Here is a 26,202-nt window from a genome sequence, read left to right as displayed (position 1 = left end):
AAAAGAGGGGTCCGGCTACCTGCTACGAAGCAGAAGGTGCCGGCTCTGCCTAGCGGCGAAGTCGTGGCCAAACTGATGGCAATGGACGCCCAGCGGGGTAGGGGAGGGGGTTAAAAATAAAATTTTTTTTTAAACTAAGTAATATCGTTGTGTTGACTACATTATTTCAATACCCATTATGTGTTAATTGTGGCTGGTAACTTAGTATGCAGAAAATTGGTAATACGTGTAAAGAACTATGCGGTCATGGTAGACTGCTGTTAATGTTTAAAACTCTGTTTTTGTTTGGAAAAATAAACGTACTATTTAATATAATTTTTGTAGCAATGCGCTACTCGTAAAAAAAAAAACTGCTGTGTGAAAAAATAATACATATATACATACATACATACATACATACATTATAGTTGAACAGAAACATTTACGTAAATGAGACTATGGCAAAATATTATTATTATTATTACAAGTTACTTTTACCTGGTATTAATCAAATGGCAGGTACAGGTAACTAACACACCAGATAGACGTAATATTTTTTTTTAAGTGTTGGGGATAAAAAATTTTATATTTTAACTTTGGAAGAAATTACATTTTGTATACAGTTCTCTTCGGCTGCGGCGGCCGCCACCCCTCTGCGAGCGGACAGCTGCCAGTGTATGAGTCATTATTTAAATTAAAAAATTGACAATGGGGGACCAAGGGTTCGAAGCGGTCTTCGGTTGCAGCCGGCACCCCTCTGCGAGCGGCGTCCCATATGCGGACACCTGGCTGTCTGAGTCATTATTTAAATAAAAAAAATTACACAAGGGGGGGACAAACGAAAGGGCCGTTGGGAGTACGCGCCATCGTCGTCTGCGCGGCTCCAACACCCCTTGGGAAAACATATATATATTTTAATTTTTTTAATATATATATATATATATATATATATATATATATATATATATGTATAATGCCTATAAATGCACAATACCTTTTCTTTTAAATGACAAGTGACGTAATAAGCATACTTTTTTTTATTGATCCTATCGAAGTTGGCTCACAATCGATTAGTCAATCCCAATCTTGAGCCGGCAACCGGTGGCGCCATACATACTATAATATTTTTCACCTACTACACACCACACCCCCCCATCCTAGTTTTAATTCGCTGAAATGCGTAAAGTATAATTTTTTTTATCATGACGCTATAAGCATAAGTAATGCCTATAGCTTTTTTTATTTATTATTATTATTATAGAAGACATGCTAAACACCAAATTAAGAATACTATGACTATACTGGTCTAGTACTATAAGAAAACATGGCTACACTTCAGTTTGTGTGTTTTTTTCCCTTCAAAATTTGGCATCTACTACTACTACTACTATAGTCATAGAGTAGTGGCTGACGAAATAATACTTTCTTTTATATTCATACTTGAGAGAAATGCAAAATACAAAAACAATGACTATAAATGGGGAAGAAAAAAAAGATGGCGGCCTTGTATGCTGTGCTACAAGATGATGGCGGCCTGGTGTGCTATGCTACAAGACGGCGGCCTGGTATGCTGTACTACAAGATGGCGACTTTCAACAATCGATTGTCATACATATATATAATATTATTTAAAAATTTTTTCCAAAGTTGGCTGTTCTGGTTACTTCCTAGTAGTCGAAATTATTATTATTTTTTTTTCCAATGTTGAAATAAACATGGCGGCCGGCCCGTTTTTTTTAAATTTCCCGCTTAGCAATATAAAAAAAATATAAAACTTGGCGGCCGACTAGCAGCCGACACTATACATATATTTTTTTTAAATTTCCCGCCGTTTAAATTGGCCGACTAGCACTATAAAAAAATAAACATGGCGGCCGCATAGCAGCCGATGCGCCTCGTTTAAATTTACCGCTTAACACTATAAAAAATTAAACATGGCGGCCGCCCGTTTTTAAATTTGCCGACTAGCACTATAAAAAAATATATATATATACCTTCTCTTTAAAAAAAATAAACATATTTTATAAGCATATATATACAACATCTGAAATTATTTTCTCCAATATGGTCTCGTGGTCCTGTGGTTAGCATGACGGACTAACAATCCAGAAACGAAGGTTCGAATCCAACCGTCACCACCCCTCACATTTTTATACTTGTAAAAATAATTCCGGCGCGCGACACTAGCGCTACCTAGCTCCCTCATTTAGAAACATACACACACACCCCGTCACCCACCACCTCCCCCTCCGCAACGAACACGCCCGAAGTTACCCGACGAGATATATCGATCCTACCGAAGTTGGCTCACGATCAATACACCCAACCACCCTCCACGTGACGTCACCAACCCAGCCAAGCACCTGTCAGGAAAACACCTGTCAGAAAAACACCTGTCACACATGCACCTGTCAGAAAAACACCTGTCAAAAAACACCTGTCGCACATGCACCTGTCACACATGCACCTGTCGGACAGGTGCACGACAGGTGCACGACAGGTGCAGGTGCACCTGTCGTTTGTTGACACTGTCCCAGAACCGGCGTGCTCCCCCTACTTTCGTATTTCCGTTATTTAAATACCGTATTTACTCGTGTATAGTGCGCCCTCGTGTATAGCGCGCACCACGATTTTTGCAACAAATTCCAAAGAAAAAAAATTGAAATTTTTTTTCCCATAAATAAATTTTACTAACATTTTGTGGTACCTGATTATTTAAATTGATGTGTGGTGATGCGTCAGGAAAATACTTAAACTCTGCTGTGTAGACGGAAGATAATGAAGCGCTGTATCGTCACAACTGGTACGTGGGTGAGAGGGAGGGAGGGAGGCGTGCCGCGCTACGTTGCTAAGCTGGCGCGGAGAATTAGATGACTCACGGGTCGCTGCTGGGTTGAGGAATGGTGGAAGCGAAGAAAGCGATCGGGCGGAGGGGGGGGGGGGGGGGGGGGGAACTGGTGACAACATTCTCTCTCTTTCTCTCTTTTTTACTAGCTTCTGAGCTGGCTTTCTGTAAAGGGGGAGGTCTAAAATTAAACAAGAGACCATGATGTGCGAGCTTGCGCGCGCGCAAGTGTGCGAGAGACCAGGTTGTGTGTGTGTGTGTGAAAGAGAGGCCTTGTTGCTTGTGCGTATGTGTGGGGGCTGGCCAGAAACGTCACCCGTCAGTTAACGACTACCACTCCTCCCCGCTTCCACCCCCCCCCCCTAAATTTTTTTCCCATGTATAGCGCGCATCCTTATTTTTTTCCTTTACTTGAGGGGAAAAAAGGGTGCGCTATACACGAGTATATACGTTAAGTACGCGGTAATTTCTGAATAAATATTATATTTATACTTTAATATACATAATTTTATACGGAAAAGATACCTACACAAAGCACTCGGCATCTAATAGCGGGACCAAAAACATCATGCAACATTTACGCGAGAGGTTTTTTTTATCCAAATTTTGACGCCCTAAAATATGGGTGCGACGATTATGCGAGTGCGACGATTATGCGAGTGCGCCGATTATGCAATAAAAGAGGGTAAGTACCTACATGGGAGAGTTGCCAAGCTGAGGGGTGGCACAACCACTTGTGTCCAACTAAAGCACCGTGTCTCAATCCCAACAGTGCCCACATATTTTTTTAAATGAAAGTATGGAACATGGCAGACATTACCCTTAGCCAGTTGGTTCTCTCAGGGTACTATATTAATCACAATGTAACAGGTCACAGTCGTGCCCAGCTAAGATGACAATAGTTCCTTGCAGATATAGAAATATTTGAAAATTAAAAATTACTGTATTTACCCGCATATTGATTGCAGATTTTATTCCTAATTTTTGTTTAATAAAATGTACTGCTATATAAATGCAAAAATTTCCATTTTGGGTCAAAAAAAAATTTAACATTGCACTGTTGTAGTTGACTACAGTCAAACCTCTCTGAAACGACCACTCACGGTTCCCAGGAATAGGGTGGTAATAGATGTTTTCCGAAATTTTCAGTTGATTTCAACCCCCCCCCCCCCCCTTTCGCAAACCGCTACTCGCTAAGAAACCAGCTGTACAATGGCAGGATGCTGTCACTCACAATGCTAGACGGCTTTGCTTTAAACCCACTTCAACCTTCATGACAAGTCCGTCGCCCTACAGGCCACCTCTAAAGAAAATATGTCAAAAGACAGTTTATTTTTACTGGTTAGTTTACATGTACGTTTTCTGCTTGCCATAGTTAAAATACACTAGAACCCCGATGTCACGAACCCCAGATTTAACCAAGCAGTGATTTTACGAATACTTTCTCGGGAACCGTCAAAAAATTGAACATTTTGACAAAAATGTGAAAATCAAAAAAAAAAGAAAAAATAAAAAAAAAAAGAAATGAAAGATCATTAAAATCTGTTAGTTTTAACACTCATCGTATTTTTGTGTCAGCTTTAATACTTCCAATAATGTTCATGTAAGAATAACAAAAAAAAAAAAAAAAAGGGACATTTCCTTTAAAAATATGGCAACTGTAAATTCTGCAACGTGAGTGGGCGCACACGAAGCTCGCTCGGCTGGCTGGCGGCAGCGGCTTCATGACGCATAAGCTCACCCCTCCCTCCCCTCGTTAACATTCTTCAAGGCTAGCTCATCCCTCCCCGACACACAAACCATCTAGTGTCCTCCCTTATAACACCCCAACTTCGCTCCCCTTTGAAAATCCTTCAGTGAGAAAATGCTCATTTCACCCTCCCTTCTCCCATAAAATTGAGCTATTATGAATGGGGTACTAAAGCGGTGAGGGAGGGGTCAAAATATGTCACTTTTCACACCAAGTTCGAGTTCAGTCATCTCTGGCAAGGAATATACAAGCTTTCAAACTTAAATATAAATGTATTTTAATAGCAAGTGTCCTATGAAAAGGAATATACCAAATAAATTCAAGCTGCTGTCACCAAACAAAGCATAAAACGGCCCAATGCGTGGTCGCTTCGTTATTGCTCACGCGAGAGGCGAGACGTGGAATGTTAGAAGAAAGATAAATGCAGGGGAGACAGACGGCAGCCAGTGTGTTTCCTGCGAGGGGAATAAGTGGCGTAGCCTTTTTTTTTATGCTGGGCGAAGCGAACTTTTTCTATCAACCCACGGGAAAAGATAATTGCTTGAGCAGTCAAAATAAACATCTTTGCGGCAGTTAAAACAAGTCGAGGCGGGCGTGCATCCAGTCGGTCGCTGTGTATTGTGTATTGTCAACCAATAGTAATCAAAATCAAGAGAAATCCAGCAGATAGCTTTGCCTTAACTGCGTACCACACTAGACTCTCGCAAAAAGCTAAACGTAAACACGTTGCCACAAAAACCTTTATCTGCACCCTGCCGGCAAAGGGACGTGGAATGGGGGTTGTTAAGCGCTGACAGCGGTCGACAGGAAGTGGTATCTATTTTACATGCTTTATATTAGCTTCACCTGTATGTTTGTCTGTCCGTCTGTAACTCTTTCGACTAAGAGCGAGTGGCTCATTACTGTATAATGTCCCACCAATTTCATCAAGTTCGTTAGCCGAGCGGTCTAAGGCGCGCGACTTCTGAGACGTCAGCTTTCGGATTCAGCGATCGTGGGTTCTACTCCCGGCCACGCAGGAGAAAAAAAAAAATTTTTCTGGTAAATTCTAAGATTATATCCATACATCTAACTGTAAATGATTCGGAGAGACTTTACCATTTCTTTGTGACGTTGCAACTCCAAGTAGTTATCTCAGATGGTAATAGGTAGTGTCGGTAACTCATTTTCCTATGATAATTATACATAAATATAGTTTAAAAAACTAAAAAAAACATGCTTTTAAAGAATATCAAACTAAAAAGTTAAAAATAAATATAGTTTAAAAAACTAAAGAAACATGCTTTTGAAGATTATCAAACTAAAAAGTTAAAAATAATTTTAAAATTTAATTTATGACAATAGTATATAATCAATACTAGTGTAAATGAGAAAAAAGCATGGGGCGCTTAATATACAAAAAATATGGCACAAAGCGCCTCAAGCTTTTTTTCTCATTTATACTAGTATTGCTTATATACTATTGTCATAAATTAAATTTTAAAATTATTTTTAACTTTTTAGTTTGATAATCTTCAAAAGCATGTTTCTTTAGTTTTTTAAACTATATTTATTTAGATATGCGCTGCCTACGGAGTACAGCACTCGGCAAGAGAAACGCAGTACGTAACACGCTACTCACCACAAGAAACTTATTTTCTGTCCAATTTTCTTCGGATTTTCGGCAATTTTTTCACGGTTCCTCGAAATCGGGTTGTAATAGAGAGGTAGTCGCAATAAATGGGGTCGCAACAAAAAGGTTTTACTGTATATGCTTAAATAACTAGCATGTGTTGGTTTTTAATAAATATGTACATCACAAGTAAATATCAAATTTTTTCATTAAAATCTCAGCAGTGAGAGTAAAGCATCATGAACTGCGCCTTTAAGCAACGTCTGCCGCCTGTCTGGCGGCTACCAGGCCTGAGCCATAAGTGCCCTGACCCCTCAGCAAGAGGGGGAAATCTAAAAATAAACCAGCCGGGCAGAGAGGAGGAGAGGAAGGGAGTGCGTGCATGTGTGTAAGAGTGTGTCTGGCCACTCAGCAGTGTTTATGGTTCTCCCTCCCTTTCTCGTCGTGAACTGGCACTCTACACAATTATCACGTCTATCTTGACAGGTTTTTGTAACGCAACTGTCGATGCCCTTCTCGACGCTTCGGGCGTCGGGTCGACGCGGGATGACGCAGCCTGTCACGTCAACCTTTCTCCACGCTTCAGGCATCGGGTTGGCACAGGATGTCACGACTGGCCCCAGCCGCACTCATGACTTCTGGAAGGGCGCGAGGCTCTATATAAGCCTGGAATGCCGGCCTCCGTGAGAGTCTGGGCGAGAGAGTTTCTCGGTGATAGTTGGGTGGCAGTAGTGCCAAGTTAAGTCAACTACAATAATTACTTTGGGTAAAATATAATTGAAATATTAAAAGTTTGAAAGGAAAATATAAATAACTACATATTTTTCATGGTAATCAAAATAGGAACTGAAAAAAAAGAAGTCAATAAACAGTGAAAAGCGAATATGTAAGGAAATTGCAGTATGTGTAAATAAACTTCAAGAAGGGGAGGGGGGATGATTTAAAAAGAATGTACAGTGAGCAGTTTTAATCTATAGTTAAATATGATGTGGGTCTAAAATAACAATTTAAAACCTGTTTGTTTGAATTTTTCACTAAGATGTGAAAATAAATCATCACTTATATTAACATGTAATAACATTTATGGATTATATATTTTTGCAATATTTAACCAACTTGTGTAGGAACACAGCAGCTGCTTGGATTGGTCCTCTTTTTTTCTGTCCAGTGTGAGGCAAAGACCCCTGCCCCATCCCCCCGCACCGTGCGACCTTTTTTTGCGTCATGCGTGACAAGATGATTGTCTGAACTGTCACTAAGTCAGGAGTGTGAGTAAGGGGTAAGGGGCTTGAATCCGGTCGTTCATTGTTTATTATCAACTATTAGTCGTAGGCTGTTAGGCTTTAGGAGCTTTGCTGTGAGTATGTGACCAGCTGTTTTCCACGAGATATACAAGTTTTTTTCTTTTCACCACCATTTCCTGAACGAAACGAATCACAGAGCTGCCATGCCATGTTTCTACTCAGTGATCTGAAAACTGTCAACTTTAACACCTGCACAGTGTTTTGATTTTTAGGGACAGGAATTTATCCTTATCTATATGCTGTTAAGTTTGCTCTAATCTATTTTTACTGATCTGAATTCTCTTCTCCATAATACTTTAGCTGATAACGTGGGTGTAACAGTTCCGAGTTATTGTGTTAAATCCAGCTTTACTATATTAATAGGGATGGTGATTTTTCGTTTTCACAAAATAGATGCGAAAATACAGTAAAACCCTGTTAAGAAGTTTTTCAAGGGACTGGATGCTTAAAACTTCTTAACAGGGAAATTTTCTTAAAAGGGAAAAGTAATTTTCAACGTAAAAATCGATTTTACTCAAATGACGTGCTGTATCCACACAAAGATACACTTACTATCATTGGCATGCTGGAATAACGGAATAACTAATGACTAGAGACCTGAAAAATTCGCTACCGCGATAACGCGAATAATAACGCGAATTTAAGCATTTTCACATGTAAAACGCGAATTACTGAACTTTTAATTGAAAACGCCTATTTATCATGCTTTTGGCACATTTTAAAGAAATTTTGTTAAATCCGCCTAAAAATTACGTATCAAAATAAAGATGTATCGTAATTAATTATACATACGTATATTTACAATGATTTTCCGTAAGTTCATTACTTTTCTAGATACTACGGTTATTTTGATTTCTTAGTTGGTCGCCATCTTCCTTTTCTCAACGGTTGTTCACTTGTTGCACTATAAAAATAAAATTTGTCACGGGCAGGAAATATATTTATACATAATTATATAATTATAAAAATGCAATGTTCAATTTCTTTCGTAAATTGTTCTCATATTCTTATAACACGATTAAATTTACTTTTATATTTTTAACGGTGCCTTTATGTTTGGGTTGAAAATAAATCGGCTGGTTAAGAATGTTTGAGATTTCATGTTGGTCACTCTGTTTTGTTCGTTATTTTCATACAAACAAGTTTCTTCTGACAAAAACTTTAATACGTAAATTACGTTGTAGTATAATACGAACGACAATATTTATTGTTAAATAATTATTGAAATTAATTTTTAAACTTTCCTATACCCATATTTTAAAGTTATAGTTGAATAACACGAAAGAGACATACAACAAGTATGGAACTTCAATCGTAACCTCAAAATATGAAAACCTAAGAAGCTGTAAACAAGTTTGCCGCGAAAACCAATTATTTTATCATCAACGAGTAACGTAGCTAGTGCGATTATATGAGGTGTTTGTTTTCGTTGTGGTTTTCTGGATTTTGAGCATTGCTTTAAAATAATTGTACAGCTAATGTTAAATTAAGTATAAGTTACCCATATTTTGTTTGAAATGCCTAAGCCTCCCGTAAATGTGTGTATTCGGGCGGAAGAATTCAAACGTTAAGGTTTCTACGCTTCTGACACAAAAACGTTAATGTGCAGACAATGCAGCTGCACAGTTACATATTAAAAAAGAGATAAGAACAGCAGAAGTTAGTGGGGTCGTTACCACAACGCCGAAACACCATAATGCCGAATGTCAAAATTGACCACAACGCCGACAGCTAGAAAACTGCTGTGTACCACAACGTCGAAATAACAACTGAATGAATTTGTGTGTGTTTCTTAAATGTACTTAACACCGAAATACCACAATCAAACCTAACCTAGCGTAATTTAACCTAACTTAGCCTAGCCTAGCCTAGCCTAACCTAGTCTAACTTAACCTTGTCTAACCTAACCTTTGTAGCAGTCCTGCAATGACATTTTTCGGCATTAGTGTATTTCGGCGTTGTGGTACACAGTAGTTTTCTAACTTTCGGCGTTGTGGTCAATTTGGCATTTCAGCGTTGTGGTGCATTCCAAAGTTAGTTTTTCTAAACAATAATTTGTAATTTTGTAAAAAAAAAATATCAGTACCAGTTTTAAAGGAAAATAATACCTATTTATGAAAAAAAAAAAATAACACCTATTTTTCAGAAAAATAACACCTATTTTTGAGAAAAATAACACCTATTTTAGAGAAAAATAACATCTACTTTTTCAGGTCTCTACTAATGACATATGTTTTATCAGTAAATTGAATTATTAAAACTGTATTTAATTTAATAAGCACATTAAAATTAGTATTATCAAAACACTAGCAAAAAAAGCAATAACTAACAATTTTGTTTTAAAAAATATACGCAAATAATTCAAAGTAATAGCTGGCGGTATATGGTTTACTTTGTTTTCGTCACGTGACTTGAATTGGAAAATTGGTGTACTGATGGAACAGCCTCTAGTCCCTGAGAATGCACGCAGGTCATTGGTCGTGCGGCGTGCGGCACAGGTTTCGAAGATAGTTGGCGTTTCTCATTCGTCAGTTAAGCCACGAATGGGGAAAATATTCTGCAGGTGGAACAGCCGCTCAGTCCAAATAAACGCAGGCATATGATTCGTCGAAATACACACAAGTAACAGCGTGTGGCGTGCGGCGCAGGTTTCAACGATCGTGCGCGTTTCTCATTCGTCACTCGAAACGGCGCACAGATACAACAGCGTGTGGCGTGCGGCGCAGGTTTTTCGACGGTCTTGTTCTGTTCAAATTAACTACCGTATTGGCCCGAATATAAGGCGACCTGCAGTTTCAGGAGGCCAAAAAAATGTAAAAATAATTTTTGTAGAAATTAATGTGAACATTCATTAGACATACGTTTTGTGTTGATATATTCTTTTTGCATTTATGTATACGCATTTAATTTTCCGTTTCACTTAAGCTGCGTATTACCACAGAATAAATAAATTTATTCTGTGGTATTGCTTTTTAGTAGTGTGTTAAAAGTAACAAAGTAAACAAAGAATGCAGCTTGCCGGAACAAAACAAGTGGCTTTCTGCCATGGTGAAGTATACGGCCATGAATAACTTCGGTGACGTGACCGCGAATATTTGTCCATATTACTCTCTGACAGAGAGTCTCTGTCCTATGAATTTTAAAGAATAATATATGATAATTATGTTGTTTGGAAGGTTTTAAAACAAATAAAGCGTCAATTACTGTGAAATTATTAAAATAGCTTTTGAAGCAACGTACCAAATTCCTGTAAATATGGCATCTTCGTGGGTGTTCGGCATTGTTCGTTTTACAACAAAGAAATATTGTGGAAAGACAGTTGGCAGCCGTGAATTTCCAAACATTACATCCGAAATGTTCTTAACATTTTCTGTTTGTAAACGTAAACAATCGTTCTGAAAATGGCTGTGATATTTTAGTACAAATATTTCTGTTAAAAATCTGAAATTAAATTACCGTAAATGTTAAATTTGCGATTGTACACCAAGTACAAAAATGATTTTGTGTAATAAAACGTTGCCATTTTAAGATGCTTCAACGTTCACATTTTTACTCAAGAACAAATATTTTAATTTTCAACTTTAAACAATTGTGAATTACTGCAATATTGGGTGGATTTATCGTTTTCCCCGTGTGAGGTAACGATGTTTTAGTTAATATAAAAAATCGTGAACATTTTGTTTAACAATGTTTCTACTGTAGCTTTCAGCTTGGAACTAATGTTAGCGGTGCTGACGTCTTGGGTGCGAAAATAAGGTGTCTTACAATTTTCGCATCTCTCGTTTATGTAAAAATGGCCGCCTTATATTCAGACCAATACGGTATTAAACGTTTGGAAATATGTAAATTTTTAAAATTAACCTTAAAAATTGTTGAAAAGCTTAAAGATAAACAATATTATTTTATTTTTTCCCACAAACGCTGAATGTTATATGCGGGAAGCATATATAAAGATAAACGTTATGAAAGGGAAATATTAACATAGGGATATATGGAAGTGATCAAGGGAATAATTTTTTGAACTTAATAAACGGGAAAACGTGTTATGCGGGAACGTCTTAAGCGAGTTTTACTGTATGCTAAATTATATTTTTTCCGCTATAAAATGCGAAATCTAGACAATTCCGAGATAAATGCGAAATCAAGGTAAACAACGTAGATTCGTCTTCACTCTACACAATTTATTTACCGATTGTATTTAGTTTCAGTTCAGTATCAAAAAAAACCATCATTTTATGGCGTATTCAGCACAAGTATCTTATTATCACGTCATTCACAACTATTGTTCGTAAATATTGAATGATGAATGGCCATCCGTGCCTCGCGATTGTAAACAAAGCAAAGAACAACTAGCTGGAAGAGTGTCCGTCATCTTGCAGAGTACAAGTTGTTAGGCCACCATACTGCGACATCTCTGCTTTGGCGCGCTAACACTTGTAAGTCCCATTTTCTGGCTGTTTTTCACGTGAAAGCAGCGTCCTTGTGAAGTCTGTGGAAGGTGGTGTGTTTACAAATACGTACATACTTGTGAATGTGTTGTATACTGTTATTTCTCGTGGTAAAAATGGGACAAAATGTCAATTCCATACGCGATCGCATAAATGAATACAAAAGTGAACAGTTCTACGAAAGTGATACACATATTTTAATGCGCAATTTATGTAATCGCCGTCTGGAGTGGAAAATAAAAGATGTACTTGAAAAGCACATTAAATCTGAGGGACATCAGAATGCAAAAAAAAAAAAAATTCACCAAGAAGTCAGTTGAAGGAAAAAAGTCGGTAAAACGGCAAGCAACGGTTTAATTTTTAAAAATATACTTTTCTTCAGTAATGTAAAATGAGAGAATTGGCTAAATCGTGTTTTTAAAACTGCTACAAAATGCTAAATTTCAAATTCAAAATGCTAAATGTCATTATTTTAAATGCTATAAATCACCATCTCTATATACAGTAGAACCCCGATTTTGCGAACACGGATTTAACGAAAACAGCGATTTAACGTAAAGGTTTTCAGGAACCAACAAAAATCACCAATTTATTAAAATAATAATATAGATTTCCAAAAAATGCAAGTAAATAGTAATGGAATCTTATTAAAAAATACACTCTGTGGTGTCAGTAATAGAATGGAGGTACTATATATTAATATGTGCCTTTGCATCATCTGTCCAAATACGAAAATATTAAAAAAATTGTTCAAATTGCTTAAAAACTCCGGGCGCTGTAACTGAATTGCGTAGGTGCGTGCCATTGCGCGCGCCTGGATAGATAGACTGTCCGCGACACATGACGTCATGAAGGGTTTCTTTGTCCGCATCCCCCTCCCCCTTCACCATCCTTGGCTTGACTCACCACGTTATCTTACAAATACGCCCGCATAGTAACAGTGCTAGCCAAATATTCCCTTTCCCATCCTCCAGGTTTTTTCAACTTGTGACCACGTCACACCAATACGCCATTATCATTATTCTCTAGATGTGTAAAAGTAACGAAAAAAAGCGTACCCGTATGTATTCGTTACTATAACAATTAGTACTCGTTACTATCGTATCGTTACGTTACTCGTTACTTCTGAAACCGCATTAAAAAGCTATGTTATGTTGCACCAACGAATCGAGTCGTATTGCGTACACGTACATTATGACGTCGCGTAAATAATAATAAATAGAATATAAACAATTAACAATATTTGATAATTAACAGTTTTTGTTAACCAAGAAACAATTAAATCTCATTAATGCGGCTTTTTTATATTATCTCTTTTAAGATAACAAAAAAAAAAAAAAAAGTGAAAATACGCGATAATAAAAAACAAAAACATACATATTTCTAATTTGTAAACAATACTTTCTTACGTTGTTTCTGTTCCAATCTCAAACTTTGTCTACACACACAATACCTTTAATAAACAGTAAAAAACTTTGACGACGAATTTCCAAATTATACTTTAATTAATAAACAAACATCGCTCTTTGTAACGCAAATTCATTGCATATGCGCGCGCATGCGTAAAACATACGAAAAATGCGAGTAACGAGATGCAGCCGTGTGTAACGTTTCGTTACTCGTTACTAGATGGCGCACCCGTTACTCAGTACCGAATACATACGGTTTGCTACAGCTCTATATTCTCAGTAAGAGCTTTGTGCGCGGTGTTTAGTTTTTGGAATACGTTTTTTATAAGTGCTGCGCAGCTGAGCGAACAAAGAGAGTCAGCCGGTGGCCACGCCGCGCCGTAACAGCAGCTGACCGAGTACAATGAGCTTTCTCCGCGTACGACGCGCTATGGACGGTAAATTTCCATCAATTTGCGGCCTTTGTTTTTTTTTTTAAATTTTTTACTGTGATGCAATGTGTATGTAGCTCGTTTTTGTTATAAACGCTGCAGGTTGCGACTGTATTTTAATAAACTTTAACGTATTTCTTACACTTTACATATTTTTAAACTTTTTTTTATGCCTCATTTTTCACGGTTTCTAAAAATCTGTATGTACGACCGAGGTGTACGTACGAACCGGGGGCCGTACGAGCGAGATCAAAAACGTTGAAGATGGAAAGTTGACGAAGTCTGAGATAGCACGGCAGCACAAGATATCAGCGTCGACCCTGTCTACGATATGGAAACGTAGGTACGCGATTATGAGTGCAGGGGTCATTGAAAATCGGTAGATCGGATTTAACGAAACATTGATTTAGAGTAAACATTTTCGGTAACCGTAGCACTTCGTTAAATCGGGGTTCTACTGTAGTATTAATCTTCTTAAAATTTACGTAGCCAGATGTAGCAAAAAAACTCCATACAAATAACCCTAAAACATAACGAATATCCTGTGAAAATTTTCTCCGCCCGACGAGAAAATCTTCTGTGATCCCAAAATTTTTCCAGACTTGAGATCCCGCACAGCCGTATTCGTAAACGACTGATATTAGTTTTATTCGAAGTGTTGGTATTCAAAATTGAATAAAAAAATTAATAATAAATTATTCGTTTTGATATTCGAAAATTCCTATCGCACTGCCTTGCAATACTCACTCATCCGTTGCACAACATGGTCACAGATGCACCGGTCTCTGCACATGAAGCCCATCGCTCCTAATGCACTTTTGCTCACCAAGGGGTCACCTGCCCTCTTTACTTCAGTGTCTTGGAGGCGTTTCTGTATCCCTCAGCCCTTTTATGGAATGGTCTCGCATCCCTTTGAAGTTTCGTGTCAACAGGGTCGAGTTATACCCAAAGCTCCCAGCACAATGGCATCCTTGTTACATTATTTCACACAGGTTGGCCTCACGACTGACCTTGATCTCCGACCTATCAGCCTTACCTATGTACCTCTTGCCCAGCACCAGCTCGGGGGCAGCGTACGTGGGGGAACCACACGAGGTGTTGAGCCACTGGCCGCCCGGCCGCGCGCACAGCCCAAAGTCTATCAGCTTGAGCACATCGTCGTGCCCCAGCAGGATGTTCTCCGGCTTCAAGTCGCGGTGCACGAACCCCTTCTCGTGCAGGTGTGCCACCGCCGACACTATCTGGCGGAAGAACGACCGGGACTCTCCCTCCCCCAGCCGGTCTTTGGACACTGCAAGGAAACAATATCCTAAATCAGGGTGGCCACTATATTTGTGATAAAAAATTCCAGGTTTTTTCCAGGTTTTTCCAGGTATTTTCAAGATTTTCCAGGTTTTGCAATATATATACAAAATGACATGTTTTTATTTATGTAATACATGATACAAAGCACACATTTAAAAAAAAAAAACTGTATAGTACTAAATATAAAACAAAAATGCACAAAATGTGATACATACACAACTAAAAAAACAGGTGGCAGTTTACTAAATATATATTTGCCACATAACTTTAACCTTTTTTTGTGTTTAAAAATTTCTTCGTCTATGAGAGCGGTCTGTTTTAAGGCATCACTCATTATTTTGACTTTTTTTTGCCCTAAGTTCCTTGAGGTTCTTTTTTTTTTTTTAACCAAATATATTTGGTATATTTTGTGCATATTAAACAGGGCACAACACTGGCCGGCTGGTGGTTGTTTTCATTCAAAACGTGGCTAAAGAACTTGCATGGATCAGGCTGAAAACATCAGGCTATACGTGTAAGTTATAAGGAATCTTATTAGTGTCATGAATTGAGAAATGTTTTTCGAGTAGATACACACATCGACCTACCGGATGCTCGCCCACGTCTTGTTTTAACTGTCGCAGCGATGTTTATTTTGACAGCTCAAGCAATTATCTTTTCCCGTGAGTTGATAAAAAAGGTCGCTTCACACAGCATAAAAAAAGGAGCTACGCCACTTATTCCCCACGCAGGAAACACACTGGCTGCTGTCTGTCATCCCCCGCATTTCCCCCTTCCTTTCTTCTAACATTCCACGTCCCGCCTCTCGCGCGAGCAATAACGAAGCGATGTAGCAGTTGCACCACGCATTGGGTCGTGTTTATGCTTTGCTGGTGACTGCAGGAGGTCCAACATGCTTTTATTCGGTATATATGATCTTTCATTGCGTTTTTTTTTAAATATTTTTTTCTGTTTTTCACATTTTGGTCAAAATTTCCAATTTTTTTATGGTTCCCGAGAATGTACTCGTAAAATCACTGCTTCGTTAAATCGGGGTTCTGGTGTACATAATAATTATAGCTATGTTTAGTATTATTATTTTACAAATTTTAAGTGAACATAGCATTACCGACGTTAAAGGTAAGTTAATGCGGAAGGTTTATCGGCCGGCCTCAACACGCTGCGAATATTCATAAAAAAACGTGCAGTGTCGTTAGTTACTGGACATATTTGACAGTTTATTGATAAGCGATGGATTACAAGACGTCGTAGTTTATAACACCGCTAAACCGTTGGAAGCTACTAGTATAAATTAAAGTACTAATAAAACTTTGTTACAGGAAGCGTGGGCTTCATCCTGAGCAGGTTGAGTGGACACAAAATTCTGTAACTTGCAGGTTTCTTGATTGGTTATTTATAACTCTATTGTAATTCTTAGATTTGGCATGGCTTGTAAATGCTCCCCTACCCATCATATCGATCTTGAAACTTTTATTGCATATCTTGCATCTCGCACAAGTTCTGTCTTTCGCATCCTCAGTAGCCCATGGAACCTCAAGACTCATAACGACAGGAATACCTAGTAGACATTGCCGCAATAGCTTCCTAACAAACTGCACAGCGTAAGACTAAAACCGCTCGAAGACTTGTACTGAACAGAACAAATTAGAACCAGTGTTGCCAGATTGTAAATGTCAATGTCTCGTACCAAGGAGCGAAAATTCTCGTACGACACACAAAAAATCTCGTACACAATGTAATTGTTGTAAAAGCTAAAGTTTAAATGTGTTTCTACAATATTTGTATATTTGAGTTACAAGCCTAACAAATCTAAACTAAACAATTTTCACAATCCTATGATTACATAAGTAAAACATTATTAACAACAATGTTCACAACAATACAATTATTCCTGCCATTCACTCTTTTTGCATTATTTTTTTCGTAAAAAATATCCAGTTTTTTTTTTAATTTTCGTTAATTTAACATATAAAAATTCTCTAAATTGTGAGTTAGGGGTTGTGCATTTAACATTATTCTGACTCTGGGTCATAATTTCCTGTGCTAGACAAATAGAGGTTGGCACAAGCCAACGCTGTCGGGCAGGAACTTCACTTAATGGTATTAAGTTACAAAAGAAATGTTATACACTTGTTTTGACAAAAAGATACAATAAAACTAATACATCTTACTAGAACCCGGGTTTAAAAAAAAACAACAGTAATAGTGATCTTCAAAATTCTCGTACAAAAGCGTACGAGATCCAACTTTACCTCGTACAACGTACACAGGTTCTAAATTCTCGTACAAATACGAGAATTCTCGTATGTCTGGCAACACTGATTAGAACAACACCCCGTGTTGCACGCCGTAGTGCGGTTCATATTCCCCCTCCCCCTGCGCCACTTAGTGACGTATTGCGTCTATGAGGAAAGAAAAAAACATGACACGCCTGGGAACACTACAGTCGCTGCCAACATGACACTGTACAGATTTGCCGCGTGATTATCAGACGCCGCGATGTACGTCTTATATAAGTTGTGCGCATTTACACCGCAGCATTTGCCCAGGAAAGAAATAAAATTCCAGACAGTTTCCCGGTTTTACCCGGGCCCTTTCAAATTCCCGACATATTCCCGGTTTTTCCCGTTTTCCCGGTTTGGTGGCCACCCTGCTAAATGCTTTCTGATTACAGGTGTGCATCAATTCAAATTATTTAAACTGTATTATATTTTGCATCCATTTCCCCACATTCATACTGAATACAATAATTGTTACCAGTGATACACCTACCTGACATACTATTGTTTTTATCATACTACCACTTCTATTAGGCTGAATATGAGGTTAAAATAGTATCATGTACTATTTACCTGAAAATAATGTTATGATTTTTACCAAAACTGTGGAAACTTAAAGTTGAGAGTCACATTAAAATCGCAAACTTGTATCTTGCCATGTTGAGAACAAGAGACCGCTCTAACTCTACTGACAAAAGTGGCACCAGAAATGGTCTAGTAAATATAGAATAAATCAAATAATTTTAATAATTTCAAGTGCTATGTATCTGAATTACAATTTCCAATTCATGAAGTCTTTTTCATAAACTCATAAACAAAAATTTGGGATCGCAATATGTTCAGTTACATTATTTTTGGGTAAATACAATAATTTAACTATTATTTAACCATAGCCTAACCATAGCCACCTCTAGCTCCATTTACAAATCCCTGCCAGCTTTGAACACTGGGTCACAATTAGAGCAATTTGTAAAAATTGCACAATTACAAATACAAGAATTCCAAAATTTAAAAAAAAATTTAGTGAACTTGTTAGCGGAAAATGTTTATTTCAGAAAAAAAAAAACATAAGTCAAAGACTTTTATGAATTAAAAATGACAACCATGAATTATCATTTTTTTCTTGCACAACTACAGCTAAGAATCAATTATGTTCAAGAATACATATAAAAGGTATAAAAATGGTCATGCAACTATTAGAAATGTGTTTCCTGAACAATAAAGGTTCTTGGACTTGAGTTGCTTCTGAAATAAGCTGGTTCGGAATGTGGAGGTGGAGGTGGTACTCACCAATGTGGTCGAACAGCTCCCCGCCCGCGCAGTACTCCATCACGAGGAAGTAGTGGCTGGGGGTCTCTATCACCTGGTACAGCTTGCAGATGTGGTGGTGTGACAAGCTCTTCAGGGCCTCTATCTCCATCTTCACCCGGGGCAGGTCCTCCTGGAACCCAGCACTCTCGCTATCTCACTGCCCTCCGGCACAAGGCCTTCCGCATTCGTGCCTGTTTCACCACTAAACAAAACAATTTGTGGTATTGGGTCAATTCCAGTTCGGTATCGATCAACTCCACTGAAACGATGGGAATTGAAACATTCAGAATCCTTTGAATTTTAAATTAATTTTGTTATGTATCGACCACGCGGACATGGCGGCTGCTGATGCTCGACTGGCTGAGTGGCGCATCGGTCTGTGTTGCCAACCTGAGTCACCAAATATCCTCATCCATACTATATACAACACTTCCCCCCATTTAATTTGTCACGTAATCATCTAACTTTCTTGGTGGCACTCGATGTCTCCTCGAGGACCTGTCCTGAGTACGGCCTAGTACAGAACTGGAAGGAAAACCCCTGAATGGAGGAGATCCTTGGGAGATCCCCGGGCTGTTTCCATATCCAGGCATCTCGGAAGCTGATTTTACGGGTGTCCCTGCTGCCGCTGTGGACTCATCTGCAGTCGTCCGACCCCGTTCGCCAGTTGGTTCTGCTGCTGTTATGGCCGCCGCTGCTGGCTGCTGCGTACCTTCACTGCTGGGGCGAACTCCGGATGCAAACTGGTGTGGCCGCTGCAAAAACGTCTGCTCCCTACAGGACACTGCCTCCCCAGGACACTGTCCCCTGTCTGGCTGGCTACTTCTTCGACATAACTGATCGACGTGCCTCCTGTGTAAGCCTCCTTGCTCATCTTTGACCCCATATATCAGCAACCCTTCTACCCCAGAGATCCAGCCTGGTATCCACTTTGGGACTCTTCTATAATTCCGCAGCCACACTGCCTCACCTTCTCTGAAGTGTCGAACCCGCGTTGCTACCGTATTGTCCGCCTGACTTCTCTGAACTGTACCTGTTGCTGGATGGAGTTTTGTCAAAGCTGTCTGTAATGATCGCCCCATCAACAACTCCGCGGGAGTTTTCCAAGTGTTATTTTCCCCTTGTCTGGGCGTAGTGCGCCATGCCAACAGCGTCCGCGCTATTCGAGTTCGCCAGTCACCCAATACCAGTTTACGGAGTTTCACCTTGAAAGTTTGCACTGTCCTCTCCGCCAACCCATTACTCGAAGGATGATAGGGTGGTGCGAAAACCATGTCAATGCCATTATTTTTTAAAAACTGTGCCATCTCTTGGGATCGGAAGGCTGTCCCATTATCTGCCACCACAGTGTCTGGCAGTCCATGATAACTGAATATGTCTCGTAATTCTTGAATTACGGCTGTTGCAGTCATACTTCCCACTTGCCTGACCTCTGGCCACTTGGAATACGCATCGACTACAATGAGAAAATTAGCTCCTTGAAATGGTCCCGCAAAATCTATGTGCAATCGAGACCATGGTTTGTCAGCTGTGGGCCAGGCTACTGCTTTAACCTTAGGTGGATTATTTTGACACTGCTGACAACTTTTGCATTCCTTCACAACCTGTTCAATTGCAGCATCTAGTTTTGGCCACCAAAAGTAACTCCTTACCAACGCTTTCATATGCACCACCCCATCATGGTTTGCATGAAGCATGCTCATCACCTCTGTCCGTAACTGTGGTGGGATTACTACCCTGGATCCCCACAACAAACACTCCTTGTGAACAGACAGTTCCAGCTTCCGTCGAACATAGGGCTGCATCTCCTATGTCACTTGATCTGGCCATCCATTTTGTGTATATGTCAACACCTTGCACAGTACATGATCCTTCCCAGTCTCTCTTGCTATTGTCTGTGGATCGACAAACACCTCCCCCGCTTCTTCCAGCATGAGAATTTCACTGGGACCTGGAACTGGGAATGCAGGTGACTGTAGAGGCAATCTGCTAAGGGCATCAGCATGCTGTATTTGGGTCCCTGGTCTGAATTCTAGTTCAAAATCATACATTCCTAACATCAAACTCCATCTCAACAATCGCGGTGAAATGGTATCTGGAACGGGCTGCTTGGGATGGAGAAGGCGCAAAAGTGGCTTATGGTCAGTCACAATCTTGAACTGTCTTCCGATCAAATATTGTTTAAATTTGGACACCCCAAAAATGACAGCCAAGGCCTCTTTGTCCACCTGCGCGTAGTTTCGTTCGCTCTTTTGTAGTGTCCTAGACCCAAATGCGATTGGAGCTTCCGTCCCATTACCCAGATCATGGGCCAGCACCGCCCCTACCCCATACTCAGATGCATCACATGTTAAAACTAAGGGTTTGTTTAGGTCATAGTGTATCAAGACTTGCTCCGATCGTAAAAGCTGCTTGGCCTCTTCAAACGCCCTTGCGTGTGCATCTGTCCAGCACCATGGAGTGTTGGCATCCAGCAGTCTGTGAAGAGGCTCTAATACATCTGCTTTGTGACAAAGAAATCTCTCATAAAAATTCAAGAGACCCAAAAATGCCTGGAGCTCTTTTTTGTTACTAGGTTCTGGTGCATCGTGAACTGCTTCAACCTTAATTGAAAGTGGATGGATACCCATCTTGTCAATTCTGTGTCCCAGGAAAACAACTGAATCCACCCCCCAAACACATTTTTCACTCTTTAACCTAAGCCCTGCACTTTGCAACCGTCCCAGGACTTCACGGACACGACTCCAGTGCTCATTGTCACCTCCTCCGGATATTAATATATCATCAAGTAATACTACTGTACCAGGTATGCCAGCAAGCAAGGTGTCCATCAACCGCTGGAATATCGCTGGACCACTACTTATGCCAAATGGTAATCTCTTAACTTTGAACAACCCCTTCATGGTATTTACCGTAAGCAATTTTGCTGTGCCCTCATCTACAGTTACCTGCAAATATGCTTCCTCCAGATCCAGTTTTGAGAACAGCTGTCCTCCCTCTAGTACTGCTAGTGCTTCACTGACAGTGGGCAATGGGTACACACTAGTGTCACACACGCTGTTTACAGTGCCCTTATAGTTACCGCAAAGCCGAATGGACCCGTCTTTCTTCAAAATGGGTATGACTGGAGTCGCCCAACCCGAAAAGTCCACTGGTTCATACACTCCACGCTGCACTAACCTATCTATTTCCTGGCTCACCTTGTCTCTCAAAGCAAATGGTATTGGCCGGCTCTTTTTAAACACAGGGTCACATTCTGGTGGAACTGTTATTGTCACTTGTGGTCCTACATATTTTCCCAGCTTATCTGCCTTAAACACATCCGGAAACTCCCTAACAATCCCTGCTGCCAAGTCTTCCCTAACCTTGTTCACCCCCACTAACTTAATTCACAGAGGTGCAAACCAATCTCGTCCCAGCAAATTCGGCCCTTGTCCTTCCACTACTACCAACTCTAGGAGTACCGCTGACTCACGCCCCTTCAGTTGTACAGCAACTTCCATAACCCCCATCACCTGTAGATATTCGCTGGACCAGGTGCGTAATAACATGTCCTTCCTTGTCAGTGGAGGTTCCTGAGGCCACAGGGCCTTGTAAGTTCTCCCGCTGATAATCGATCGACCTGCCCCCGTGTCAACTTCCATCATCGCTGATTTCCCATCCAGCAACACTTCCACACACCACGGTTTCCTGGGCTGTTGTTCCCGCATATTGTACAGCGTATATTGCGTGGCAGCACCTTCCGAACAATCCTCTTCAAAATGCTGTACTTCCTGTGCCACTTCTCGTTGCGCTAGGTCGTTTGTTTTCGAAACTCCCTCATGCTTTTTTTTTGTGATACAAGCCCGCTCAATGTGTCCCCTCTTTTTACAGAACCGGCATACAGTGTTCCAATGTCGGCACGTGTCTGCTGCGTGCTGCCCATTACAGCGCCAACATAGCTGGTTCTCGTTGTCTCTTCCCTTCCTTATCGCTTCCCTTTGTCTTCCCAGTGATATAGTGTTCGACTTAACCGAACCCGCCGGTTTTGAATATCTTGACACGCCATTGTTCACTTTGTGTACACTCTCTTCCACTATTGTACTGTCTCTCAAGTCCGCCATGTTCTGTCCAGTCGCCTCTGTTGCCATCGCAATATCCACTGCTTCTTTCAGGGTTAGTTTCTCTTTAACGAGGAGAGCCTGTTGCACTGATTTATCCCTTACGCCGCAAACGAGCCGGTCGCGAAGCATTCGGTCGAGGTCCGAGAAATTGCCGTGTGTACTTAGCCTTCGAAGCTCTGCTATGTACACTGCGATCGTCTCCCCATCTTTCTGATCGCGCTTCAAAAACTTAAAAGTTTCCACAATTTCACTAGGCTTCGGGTGAAAGTGATTACAGTAGAACCCTGTTATAATGTTTTTCAAGGGAGCACAAGAAAAAAACATTATAAGCAGGAAAACGTTATAAGCAGAAAATCTCAATTTAACTCTTAAGAATGTTCGAGCTTTGTACCAATGGACTCACCAAGCTTCGTAAACAACTTTAATGTTAAAACCAAAGATAGTATACATACTTGATACATGAATTTTCTGAAATAAGCCAACAATTTTTCAACTTCGTCTTGTTCCCTGGTTAAATTTTGTTTGTCTTTAAAGATACACTGCCACATTTTTTGTAAAATTGTCTCACGATGCATGATGACAACATTAAGAGTGAGAACGTCTACTCCTTCGCCACCTGAAAATGTTTAATTTTGGGATTCCTACATATGAATGAAAAAAAAAAATTATTTGTAAGCAATAGAAAACACTTTTAGTTATGCCCTCGCTCAATGGTTGGCAACTTAAATATCGTAGGACTATGTACGTGCATCTGAATACCCACTGGAATGGCAAGGAAGAGAAGAGTTGACTAAGGGTGCCAACTGACACGTAACTATGAACATTGTGTACCTTCAGTATATTGCATAAAATTGTATTTTAACAAACTTCATGTATTGTATGGCAGTGATTGTAAACATAAACATACATAAAGGAAACTTTTTATCGTAAGTGTTGGAATAATTTGGTTTTAAAACATTTTTTCCCCACTTATTGAATGTTAGAAAGCAAACATTATAAGCAGGAAATTACAATATTTATGAACGTTATATGCAGGAAATAAATACATTGTCCTTATGGGGGAAATATTGGGACTTTAAAAATATGACATTATAAGCAGGAAAACATTATAAGCAGGAACATTATGACAGGGTTCTACTGTATTTAATATGGTGAAGACGTCCGTCAAGGAAACTGACGCGGTCGACTTTGGTGATACTAGCGACGTCACCAGCCCGTACAAATCGGCGCCGCACACGGTATAAAACACTGCCCGCTTGGCCTCATCCTCCGTGATAGTGTTCGCGATAAAATAAAACTGTAACCGTTCGCGATAAGAATTCCACGATTCTTTCTCGGGCGCGAACTCTCCGATGGCTCCGATTAAGGCCAAATTGTACACGAAATTGTTATCCGTTTTAACCTCGTCGCCAACTGTTATGTATCGACCACGCGGACATGGCGGCTGCTGATGCTCGACTGGCTGAGTGGCGCATCGGTCTGTGTTGCCAACCTGAGTCACCAAATATCCTCATCCATACTATATACAACAAATTTGCACAGTAAAATCTTGGTTGCAGAAGCATTGTTACACAACAATTTTTATTTAGAGAATTGTGTAAAACAAAATTTTTTCGTTACTCCCATGAAGACAATTCTCACTAACTTGAAATATGCAATTGTTATTTTAGACCAGCTTTAAATACCTAACTTCATAAAATAGTGTTTTTTATTTTCAATGCTAATCATGTTCCATTAACGACAAGCCCGCAGATACACAAAAAATGTGTTGCTTTGAAATCAAAAGACATAATATACATTTACATGAGTGCAACACAATATTATTTTCTACTGTATGATCTAAATTGTAGAATCTCAATGTCATTAATAATATCTAATCAAATGAAGCATTGGGCTATTGGGATGGAGCAGAAGTAGAATGATGTTGATAACCAGGCTGCGCCACAGGCTTTAAATGTTTAACGTTTAACAGTTTTTACTTTTTACAATATTCTTTTATAATAAGAGTTAAAAAAAGCCAAACATAAATACTTACTCCTAAAGTGTTCTTCTCCATTATTTTAATAGCAACTTTTTCACCAGTCAAAACATGTATCCCAACTTTAACCTTGGCAAAGCCACCACAGCCTATTGTCTTTTGCACTTCGTAAAGTCCTTTCAAAGCACCGTACCGCACCATTCTGCATCTGAAACAAAACCACTATAATTATTTATTATTAATGTAAATATTAGTAATTATAAAACTGTAGTAAAACTTAATTGGGCTATCTAGCACTTACGAACACAGTTCTTCCCACACTAGTACGTAACAGTATTGTTTTTTTCTAAAAACTATAAAGTGATCAAAAATCTAACTTACTAAGCAAACCTTAACACACAGTTTTTAAAATCTTAATTAACTGTACAAAAACTTAGTAACAAACATTCAAAATTGCCTTCAAAAATAAAAAAAATTTCAAGTTAGCCTATGTAAAAATTACAATGTCCTTGTTTTATTGGTAACGTTAAGTTAGTTAAAAAATTAAGATTACAAAACACATATTCAACAATAAAATGTGAAATGAAATGTAAGAAACCGTATTCTTTATTTTTAACCAATCCACACTTGCTAATTTAAATGCTATATGTCTCACAGGAAACCAAAACTTTTTCAGATATAGTAGGGCCTATACCAACATTTTTGCTGCTCATAAAGAAAAAAAAAAGAAAAAAACATAAAACACAGAAATAGGTTTGTAATTAAAACAATATGCAGAGCCATTGGGAGGGAGGGGCAAGGTGGAAAAATCCCTACTGCCCAGGCTCCAGGGGGAGGGAGAATTGAGTTACGAGATTAATAGATTTCAATGGAAACCTAGCAAGTTATGTGGTATCTGAACGCAGATTGCATTTACATATCAGGCCGTGATAAATGTTTACTCTATTTTTTTTTTTTTACTCGTGAAGTTTGAAAAGTTGTACTTAGGAAATACATTAGAGATCCGACAAAATTTTTTTTGCCCCCCAGACCCTTAGTTTTTCTGGACAGTACTAACAATGTGTGTGTGTGTGTGTGGTATGTGTCAACAAATAACAAGCATCTGCAGTGAATAAAATTACCTGAACTGTCATCTAAAGCACGCTGTACAATGGATACCTTGCTGTCATCTGTTGGAACTGCAGGAAGTGTGGCCCACCGAGCCAAATCAGTGGACATCCATGTCAAACCTATTAACAGAAGAGAATCACACATAACTTTAAAACATTGTAATACATACAGTCCTCTCATGCCTGACAGCATTTCATAATTGCGCTCAGTGACTCAAGTAGCTAAGTTCTCCTGGCAGCGGCATCAACCCTTTGGGGTACGAAACACTCAATTTCAATTCAGTCGCTGTCAAGACGTTTGAAAATCTTCCTAATTGGTACATTTCTGTTCTAAAAGCA

General features: G+C 39.3%; 1 protein-coding gene across 9 annotated transcripts in view; it reads right to left on the bottom strand.

The window, feature by feature from the left end:
• The window catches only part of LOC134533247 (maternal embryonic leucine zipper kinase-like), a 135,668-nt gene that overhangs the window by 101,545 nt on the left and 7,921 nt on the right, over window positions 1-26,202 (bottom strand). For 7 of the 9 annotated variants that reach the window (XM_063370666.1, XM_063370663.1, XM_063370667.1 and 4 more), the window contains exons 2-5: window positions 25,876-25,983; window positions 24,812-24,976; window positions 18,653-18,803; window positions 14,815-15,069 (exon numbers count right to left, since the gene is read on the bottom strand). In XM_063370666.1, coding sequence (XP_063226736.1) covers window positions 14,815-15,069; window positions 18,653-18,803; window positions 24,812-24,976; window positions 25,876-25,887 — 583 coding nt within the window. In that variant the 5' untranslated portion in view covers window positions 25,888-25,983. The remainder of the gene's footprint in view (window positions 1-14,814; window positions 15,070-18,652; window positions 18,804-24,811; window positions 24,977-25,875; window positions 25,984-26,202) is intronic. The other 2 variants (XM_063370669.1, XM_063370668.1) reach the window with 1 other exon arrangement.

Source organism: Bacillus rossius, chromosome 6 (genome assembly GCF_032445375.1).
Source record: "Bacillus rossius redtenbacheri isolate Brsri chromosome 6, Brsri_v3, whole genome shotgun sequence".
Classification (NCBI taxonomy): Eukaryota; Metazoa; Arthropoda; class Insecta; order Phasmatodea; family Bacillidae; genus Bacillus; species Bacillus rossius.
Note: the sequence above shows the minus strand (reverse complement) of the source record. Positions and strands in the feature narration are given on the sequence as shown.